General features: G+C 51.5%; 1 protein-coding gene across 1 annotated transcript; it reads left to right on the top strand.

Moving 5' to 3' along the window:
- The first annotated feature begins 275 nt into the window (after nt 1–275).
- Nucleotides 276–1,010, top strand: LOC116245276 (uncharacterized). Its single transcript, XM_031616910.1, has one exon. It carries the CDS (start codon nt 276–278, stop codon nt 1,008–1,010), a length of 735 nt encoding a protein of 244 aa, XP_031472770.1.
- The last annotated feature ends 9,508 nt before the right edge of the window (nt 1,011–10,518 follow it).

Here is a 10,518-nt window from a genome sequence, read left to right as displayed (position 1 = left end):
GCCAGCTTTGCGCTTAGGGATGCTCTGCCTGTTACAACGGACCACTTGCAAGGCTTGCCTCACTGGCTATCTCTTCCAAACAGGCTCTTGCACCTATTGCGATACACTGATGAATGGATGCTAGGTTTGCACATCGACTACAGTTTGCACCGAGTGCGCGTAAGGGTATATAGTGTCTGGAACAAGCTGCTCTCCCTGCAATTCTTTGATGCCTGGATGTCAGTTCTGCAATGGAACTAGTGTCTGTCTCACATGCATGGATCAATACTACCTAAATGGTTCTAACAGCTGCGCCAAATGCGACACGATGCCAGGATGCAGCCAGTGCAACACTTCCTCTGTGTGTCTCTCCTGCCAGTCAGGCTACTACAAGACAGCCACCAATGCTTGCTCCCAGTGTGCTGACGTCATGTGCATCACATGCACCAACTCCACCAATTGCATCAACTGCCTATCCGGATACTATTTCAACAGCAGTGGAAATTGCAGGCAATGCAGCACTCAAATCGCAGGGTGTGTCTTATGCAATTCCAGCCAATGTTGCAATGCCAATCCGGCTACTACCTTACTGCCAGTACACATGTTCCATTTGCCAAGTCAACGGATGCGAGATTTGCAACGCAGTCATACCCACTCAGTGCGTGACCTGCTCCAGCCTTTACTATCTCAGTTCCAACGCCTGCTACAGTTGCGGCTTGAGCATGACTGGCTGTCTCAACTGCCTCACCTCAACCCATTGCCTCAAGTGCATGGTAGGGTCCTATTTAGCAGCCAACTTCACCTGCCAATCCTGCTTCTACCTCTTCAAGGGATGCGCGGAGTGCTCAGCTACTTCTTGCACTGTCTGCCAGGGAGGCTACACAATGAACGTAACATCATGCGCCACTTGCATCGCCTTCCTGCCCGGCTGTCTCTACTGCACCTCCACCACTGTCTGTCTTTCTTGCCAAAGCGGGTACTACGCTGCCGCCAGTACTGTCATTCCTGTGGTGCATTACCGGTTGTCTTGACTGTTCCAGCGCCACAGCCTGCACCCTCTGCAGTGATTCTTACTACCTGAACTCGGCTGACAACCTGTGCTATCTTTGCAATTCGACCCTAACTGGCTGCATTTCTTGTTCGGCTGCAGGATCGTGCAAGGCTTGCTTGGGAAACTACGGACTGAGTGGAGGCATTTGCACTGCTCTGAAGACCATCTCCACGGTGCCCTACAGCTAGTTGAGACTGGTGACTGAATACATCGATAAAAACTACCTTAAGCACCGGCTGATCGTGAAGGGAACGTTTAACACACAGACAGCTGTCAATTTGACGCAAAGTTCCACCATCACCATGGTGGGCAGCAACAGTTCGATGAGTTTGACCATATACAACTATAGATGGGTGGGGTAATTTGAGCTGGTCTTCATCACCAACAATCCACTTGGCGCCAACTTCAATACTCTCTACCGGCCCATGCCTGCTGCTAGGATGCTTTCCGATTAGTAAAAGCCGTCTCCCCACCGCTTGCTGAGCTCTAACATCAATCTCAACTACCATTCCAGCTGACATGACCGAACCGGCCATCCAGTCGATCCTGCCCAGTTCCGACCACATGGGGTCGCTCTCCCTCTCCAACCCCGCAACCAACCCCAGCTTCATCCGCAGCGTCTACACCCAGCTGCCCTACAACTACCACTACTTCGGCCTAGTGGTCACCCTGCTGATGCTGGTCATCTACTTCGTGAAGGCAGCCATCAGCGTCCCCCAGAGCGACGACCAAGGGAAATCATTTCCCACGTGTTTGTGCTGCGATGCGGTGGAGTCATCTTCAGTCTTGCCTACATGGAGTATATCGACTATTGCTACGGCTTCCTCACGCCAGACCTCCCGTGGCTGAACCTCGTCACCTCCGACCTTGCTGCTTCTCCCGATCTATCTCCCAACTCATACCTGCTCTTCTACGCCAACATGACCATCGCCAGTACATACCTCAGCGCTTTGTGTCTGGTTGTCGCTTTAATCCTAATCATGGCTGCTATAGCCATCCTTGCTCCGCAGAGAAGGGAAGGTTTGAAGGTGGTGGGTATTTTCTTTTACAATTTCTTCTAGGTTGGTTTGATAATGGCTGGCAGTATGAGCATCCAGGGTGCCTACTACAACAACCTAAACTACTTCACCTCTAACTCCCTCTTCTACATAATCGGCATCCTGCTGTTCGTGGTGGTCGGGGTGGTGAACCTGTGGATGGCAGTGGGCAGCATCCACCGCATCAACAAGGTGCGAGTCATGGTGAAGACCACTCTTCTCTCTCTCCTCTACGTGTCTCCCGTCTATCTCATCCCCATCGCCCTCGGAGTTTAGGCCATCTTCATTATTGCAGAGTACACCATCAAGAAGGCTGCTAAACTGCACCCCCATATCTGGCTTACCAACCAAATCTTGCTCAACGTTGCCCTTCTCGCTCTGGTCCTCCTCTCCAAGTCCTTGCTTTCGGTTTTATCCCTTCTATCTTGGTGGTGGTTGCCTTGTTCATGGATCTGTTCATCCACATTCGGGAGTACAGACACCAGTAGCAATGGTGAAGGTGAAGGAGATCCAAAAATTGACCAACCTGATGGAGACGCAAGAGAAGCTGAACCGCACCATCAAGAAGCGAAACAACAACATCTACGAAAGCACCAAGACGCATGAAACCGGCATGAGTAGCACAGTCTTTAGCCAAGATCTCGTCTTCAATGGCCTGGACGAGGACATTTCCAGCTCCAAGAGTCCCTTCCGTTCCAAGCCCAAGAAAGAGGACACTCTATACATCTTCGACGATCCGCAATAGCTTTGATCCCTCCATTCTTTTCGCACAATCTCTCCCTCTTTCTCAAGATATTATTATTTCTGCATCAATTGATGCCTATCTATAATCATAAATCTATATATCAATGGCAATCCGATCATTGCGGTGGTTGCTGCTTGCAGCACTCCTCATACTACCCGCCCTATCCCTCTACACCTCAAAAATGGCCAAGGAGCGATTCGCTGGAGCCCAACAGTAGGGATTCAAGTCCGCAGAGAATGGCCCTGTCATCGAGACCTCGTGCAACCGGGTGGACCTCTCCAAGGTGTATAACTACAGCGGCATCGTGGCCAGCGGGTACCTGACAGTCGGAAAGGGCAACTCCGCCCTCGCCTTCCTCTTCTACGGACAAAAGGATGTGAGATCCGAATCGCAACTGCGCAACTACCCCACCGTGCTTTGGCTCAACGGAGGCCCTGGATCCTCCTCGCAGATCGGCAACCTGCAGGAGATCGGTCCTCTTCAGCTTTTCAAGCAATTCGATACGACCATCAGGAATAACAACTACACATGGGCCAACAAGTACAACCTCCTCTTCATCGACCAGCCAGTCGGAACAGGACTCAGTTACGCTGAATCCGACTCCGCCTTCGTCAAATCCCTCGATGGTAGATTATAGGCTATGTAGAGGTGGCTGCTGATTTCTACCGCGCTCTCTATGAGCTTTACAACGGAAAGGGGTGCTTCAGTCAGATCAACTTCTCCATTCCTCCCTCCAGTCCCCTCGTCATCTTCGGATAAAGCTACGGCGGCAAGTACGCGCCGGCCATTGCTCGCAAAATCGTGAAGGCAAAAGAGGAAGGGGGATTCCTAACTGGCTTGAAGGGATTGGCTATCGGAGATGGCTTCACCTTCCCCTATGAAATCATGTCAGAAGTGGGAACCTATGCTTATCATATGGGTCTCCTTGACTTCCAGGAGAGAATGCGCCTCTAGAAGATCCTGATCAACGGCTCCAGACACGCCCTTCTCGGAGACCACGATGCTCTCCACCTGGACTTCGACAACGCCATCGACTACATCGTCGAAAAGGCGGGAGACATCAACGTCTACGACATCAAGATCGACGGAGACTACGACGGTAATTCCCTCCTAACTTCAGAGCTCTTGCAGCCCTACTTCCGCGATCCCTCCATCCTCAAGGACATCTACAAGCTCAATCCCGAGATCGTCTACGACAGCCAATCGGACAAGGTCTACGAGGGCCTCTACACTGACTTCATGAAGAACGAGATCAACCTGGTGGAGGAGCTGCTCTACAAGGGCCTTCCAGTGCTCATCTACAACGGCCAGGACGATTTGATTGTGCAAAGCCCAGGGACCATGAAGTGGGTGGACCGCATCCACTTCACCCAGTCTGAGGAGTTCAGAACCAAGCTGTTCACTCCCTGGAAGATCAATGGGAAAGTGGTGGGAGCCATGAAGAGCGCAGGACTGCTGGAGTTCAGGATCGTCAACAATGCAGGCCATCTGGTGCCCATGGATCGCCCTGTCTAGGCTCTCGACATGGCCACTTCCTTCATTGATAGAGTTGTCAGGAGATGATGTTGCATACGCTTAGTCAATGACGCAGACTGTTTATTAGTTGTTTGCTAATGCTGCTATCTGTTGTATGATTAATAGTGCGTATCACTGTTTGGCGAAGGCGATCTGGCGCAGTTGTTCCACCACGATCTCTTTCCTGCGTTGCTTATCCTCGCTCGCCTGCGCCACCTGGCCGAACCTGATCGACTCGCCGGTCAGCCTCGTCATGTAGTCCACCAACTTTTGCCTGTCCAGCGCGCTACGCACGAATCCCACCGTCGTGTTCTGCGCAATCGGGTAGTCTAGAGTATTGGCTGCCCGCTCGAACACCCGCCGGTGGTTCTTGATGAAGGAGGGAGTGGCCTGCAGGGCCACGCGTTCCACCTAGTTGAGCGCTCTAAGTGACGGGAGGGGTACAGTGCGCGCAGGTACTGCAGGTAGAGTTCTGCGGTACGATTTTTCTTGAAGAAGGTGGCGGCTTGCGGGTAGGAGAGGTGCTTGAGGGATCCTCCGAGTTCGTGCTCCTTGAAGAGGCGGTTGGTCTGGCCTCGGCTGGCTGCCCTGGAGTGGATGATGGAGCCGCGGGCGAAGTCGATGTGGTATTGGGAGTGGCTGGTCCAGTCGGCACGGATGTACAGATCCATGGTGGTGTAGTTATTGCAATAATTATCAAAATTCCATCATCACCCCACCCTCGCAGAGATCCGAGGAAGGAACATGAATCAAAGGCAACTTCAAGCTTTTCTTTGAATAATAGTGGAAGATTGCGTATCGATTGCAAAGAAACTGGAGAATTGTAAATTTGATTATTTTTTTTAAATTTCCAACGGAGCTTATCTATATCAGTTTAGCAATTATGTAAGCTGGGAATGCTCATGTTGCTTTTCCTGATTTAATTTCGATGCATTATACAATTAAATCAAATCATCGAGTTCAGCATGGCGCAACACCCCTCTCCTCTCGCCAAAACTCAGCAGAAGTGGCAGCTCCACCCCATTCGCATCCGGCCCAACATCCCCGCCCTCACCAGGCCCACCCTCCACCCCCTCAAACTCCCCCACTCCTCCAACAGGCCATCCATCGCCAACAAAACTGCCAAGAGTTTCGCTCAATCCCCACTCGAATCCCCCTAATCCTCTTCCCTCCCTCCCCACGAGAGCAATGGACGACAGCTGGGTGACCTTTCCTGCTCGCCCTCCCTCAAGACTTAGAAGAAGCAATATCTGAAGCTGTTCACCACTGCAAGCACCAACCGACAGGAGAGCGCAAACGGGGACAACAGCAACTGCAGCATGTGTGGCTCTAGCTCCGCAGACAACAAACCGCCCATCTCCTCCTACAAAGGCCAAAACGCGGATAGTCCTGAGGGAGGACTGGCAGATCGGGCCAACGGGTCCCCCAGACGCAGGCTGTTCAGCGATTTGGGGATCTAGAGTGAGGAAAGGATCGTTTTAGAATAAAATAATGGGTAACCTTACGTAGATTTTCCAGAATTTCTAAGTAACATGCCTAAGTTGCCCCCTCCCTCCATGAGCTAAATACCGGATAAGACCGAAGAGGGAGAGGAGGGATAATAGATGTTTCAAATTTGTAGCGGATGTTTCAAGTTCCTGCCCACCGAAAATGTGCTGCTGCACCAAGAGCATTGCCTAAAGTTCCAGGATTTCCATTCGATGAATCCTAGCCAGCAGCTTGCACTCATTAGATCAGTAGGTGCGTAGCTGATGCGTCGAATAGAGTAGCAGGCTGGCGGTTTGTAGAGTGGTGATTTGGTCAGTCTGGTCGGCCACTGCCACTCATTCCTCAAGGAGTGCGAGTTGGCGTGGAGCACGGGCCGTCCCAGCGAGATCTACAACTTCAAGCTGAAGGAGCTGCAGCTGAGCAGCAACACCCTGGTGCGGTGCGTCTAGGACATCCACCGCCTCAACTTCCTCCTCTCTCTCCAACAGGCCTACCCCTTCCACTCCTCCCCACTTCAATGATATTGCCCATTATCCTCCACCTACACCATGTAATGAGCAATTAAAGGTAACGGCACCTATTGTGAAGTTAAATTTGATAGTTTTTCTCCCGATTAGTGCTCATGGCATAAAGGGAAGAGGTGTTATTGGGATTGGGCCTATGCTGACGATCGTAAGTTGCACTTTAGTTGATGGGGATAATGGATAATCATGAATCAATCAAGATCTTCGTGGCCTTCGGAGTCGGGGTGCTGTTTCATGTGTTCCAGGCATGCCCAATCGCAGAAATCGGTGAAGGTGAGATGAGCAGTGGCGTTGTACTTCTAGAGAAGATGCTGGAAGGTGGCATGGGGATCCTTAACCCTGATTCCCCAGCTCTTCAGAATGGGCTTTCCTTTCACAAATTCCTCCTCGCTGAGTCTGCGCTCGTCGCTTGTGTCCAGTCTGTCGAAGGCAAGCCACAGATAATAGTACTGCTTGAGGTAGATGAGGAGATATCTGAACTCAGCCTTCGATACGTAGTCATCTCCAAAGGTGTGCTTGGATTTGATCTTGTCCTTGGAGGCTGTGTAGGCCCTGATGATGACTGGCTTGACATCGAAGAGTTCCGGCAGTTCGAGGACATCGCGAATTCCCTTGTCGATTTCTGCCAAGCTGAGATAGCCGTTTCTGTTCATGTCGAACTGGTCGTAGATTATCAGTCTTTCTGCGCGATCCTCGGGGGAAAGCCCGATGGGGATCTTCTTCACTTTCTCCATGGATGACGCTCCCATTAGATATGTTAATCAAATACAATTCAAACCGATAGCCAATCGAATATAACCCACCCCTGGCAGTTGCACTTTTATCTTCTCTTCAGGATTTTAGTGCAAATTGGCTTATTCGTGGGCAGCGTTTCCAGGCCATTGCTACAGCACAATATCGAAAAAGAAACGATGGCCGTTCGCATTGTCAATATATTTTTACGTTCATTTCTAAAATAATTCTTGGAATATGCTTCGTTTAAATGCGTTTTTGGGTGGATGGGCGGATTTCTCTGTGGGTGGCTGTCCGATGCGTGTAATGGCGTATAATGGGGGAAGTGGGTAGCGATTGCAAAGCAAAGTGCGAAACATATACATCAGCAGGTCACTTCTGCTCGTAGTCAAAGCCCATGAAGCTGTCGGCCTCCCCCTCGCCCTCCTCCTTCTCGCTGAAGGACTCCACCGAGCAACTCGTGAACTCCTCGTCGAAATTGGAGATGTCCGCGTCGGAGGTCAGGATCGGCACGAAGGGCGCCTTTATCGACCGACTCAGCAGCGCGTTCCAGTTCACCTTCTCAAACCAAGGGTGGCTCCGGATCTCGTCCGCAGTCATCGCGCCCAACCTGTCCCGGGGGTTCTTCTACAGCAAACGCATCAGGAAGTGCTGCAGCTTCGGAGAGGCCTGCCTAAATGGAACCGTACATTGGGCACCTGCAAGGGCTGGTAGAGGATGGCCTAGAAGAGGTCGAGGCGGTTTTGGTTGCGGAAGGGTGGGAATCCAGTAACCATTTAATAGACGATGCACCCGAGGCACCACCAGTCGACGGACTTGTCGTGGCCCTGCTTCTTGATGACTTCGGGGGCCAGGTACTCTGGAGTGCCGCAGATCGACATCGCTTTCTCGTCTTAGTAGTTGAGCGTGCGCGATAGTCCAAAGTCTGTCACCTTTATGTATCCTGTCTTGTCCAGCAGAACGTTTTCGGGTTTAAGACTGAGTCAAATTGGGAGTACTCTCGGTAGATGATGTTGCGCTGGTGGAGGGCATCGAGAGCCAGGAAGATCTGAGCTGCGTAGAATTTGCATCTTAATCAGATGAGTGATACTGTTCCTCGGAGAGGCGATCCTTGAGAGTGAGCAGTCCAAAGAGTTCTCCTCCAGGGCAATACTCTAATACAAAGTAGAGCTTCTTCTAATCCTGGAAGCACTCCCTCAATTTGACAAGAAAGGGATGCGAGAGTGAGGCGAGGATATCCTTCTCGTTCATGATATTTTTTTCTTGGTTCTTCTCGAGGATGTACTTCTTCTTGAGGACCTTCATCGCGTAGACCTGCTTGTCCTGCTTGCTGCGCACCAGCAGCACCTTGGCGTAGGTGCCCCGCCCGATCACCGACAGCAAACTGTAGTCCTACACTGACCCCCCCTTCATCATATAATGTAATTAATTCCACCAACTCACCCCAAGCATCAAATGAACCGCCCCCCCTCCCCCCCTTCCCCCACCACCCATACACTCAAATACGCAAAATACACACCCACCGACCTCCTGCCTCCTCCGTGGGCCAAATTGGAACATAGTCCTCGAAATAACCTGGAGAAGTTCCACGGTATTCGCGTTGGATAGGGAGGGCGGGGAGGGAAGGGATGGGGAGGGGAGGGCAGGGGGGATGTGATGTTATGATTAGGCAAAATAGAAGGTAGGTCATTCGAGCTGGCTCTTGGAGACTGCCAGCTGGTCGTACTGTCCGAACTCGGAGGGGAGGCGGTATGAGCCTGGTCCCGGAGCTACTTCCCATAACTAGTACTCTTGGTGATCTTGGCGGGGACGTTCACGAAGGACCCTCGGAACTCTTGATCCAATCTTCTTCTTCCTTGTCCTTTGTTGGTGGACAAGACGTATTTTCCCGAGTCGCTCATGTCATTCTGTGGGAAGTAGTTGCCTGATCCGGGAGCATCGGTGCTCGATTTGTAGAATCTCTGGGAGGTGGGCGGGTTCCACACCTTAGATCCGGAGCTGCGGTATTTGGAGGCGTAGTATTTTCCCTTCGGGTTTAGCTATTGGTTGAAAACGTAGGCGCCTGGACCAGGAACAATCACCTGCGTCGTCTTATCGAAGACTAGATCGAAGAGAACTTACGCTCAGGGTTAGTGATTGGCCTCATGCTCCACTTAGGAGTCTAGTTGTAGCGGAATTAGTCGTACCGGCCAGGCCCAGGGAATTTGATGCGGTCTAACTCGATATAGCTGCGGGGTGCGGTTAGCTTGATGAGGGGAGGGCTACCTCGCGGCCGATGTGGGCGGACATTCCGCGCTGGTGGGTGGCATTCAGGTCAACAAAGCTGTCAATTTTATAGTTGTCTGGGGAGGGCGTGATGTTGTGGCGATGCTTGCCGTAGTCAAGGTCGGTCTTTTTACCGAAGCCGAGGCCTACATCAACTAGGGGGTACTTGTTTTGCGAGTCATGCGCATGCTGGGAAGGTCATAGATATTATCACAGCTGAGTGGTGATTTTGGTACTATGGCTTATTGACTTTGAATCTGTCGCTCTTGCTGAAGGAGTATTGGTGTTTGGCGGGGGAGAGGTTGAGCGGGCTTTTGCAGATCTCGTCTGCTTCGACACAGGAGAAGAGTTTGGCAGGACTGGCCATAATAAATTTATGTGACGATTAGATTAAAACAGTTTATTCGGCATACTCATTCCCTTTATTTAGGATTGGATAAAAAAGGGGCGGTGTGCAGAGGAGGGAAGGGAGAGGGAAATGGTGATGCTTGTGTTATTGTAATGGGGGTGGTGTGTTCTTTTATATTAGATTGTTGATGGAAGAGAAAGGAAAGGAAGTGCAAGTGGAAGGTGAGGAAAGTTTTGCTCTTACTGCCTAGCTGGTGAGCGATCTGACTGAGTTGCTTGCCAACAATAACCCAGAAGTACAGCACGGCACCATCAGCGCCATCCTCCAATACACCCCCACTCCTCAATCCCGATCCATGTTCTCGCCCCCCGCCATCATCCCCCTCCTCCGCAAATACCTCTTCTCGCCAAAACTCACCACCATCTCCCTCTCCGCCCTCATCCACTTCGCAGCAGAAGCAGAATTCCTCCCCGAGTATTTCCCCCTGGTCGAGCCATTAGGATTGAAACTCAAGGAGTCGAAGGGCCTCGAACTGTAGCTCAGCCTTCTGCTGCTGCTCAACATATCGAAGGAAGAGGAAGTGCTGGCGAGGGTCATCGGCGAGGGCGACAAGCGCGGCTACATCGTGGAGGTCCTCTATGCTCTGCTCTAAAGCACCCCTGCACTGAGGTGGATCGTCGGTGGGATCTTCGTCAACCTGGCCACCATCGAACGCGGGCGCAAGTTCCTGGTGGAGGACAAGGTCTACATCCGCTTCATCCCCTACATCGTCAGCTTCGATGAGAAATTGAGAGAAGCTACGCTGAAGGTGCTGCGAAACTGCGTATTCGAGT

This window comes from Nymphaea colorata, unplaced genomic scaffold (genome assembly GCF_008831285.2).
Source record: "Nymphaea colorata isolate Beijing-Zhang1983 unplaced genomic scaffold, ASM883128v2 scaffold0611, whole genome shotgun sequence".
Lineage (NCBI taxonomy): Eukaryota > Viridiplantae > Streptophyta > Magnoliopsida > Nymphaeales > Nymphaeaceae > Nymphaea > Nymphaea colorata.
The sequence above is the reverse complement of the archived record's forward strand: the minus strand, read 5'-3'. Positions and strand labels throughout refer to the sequence as shown.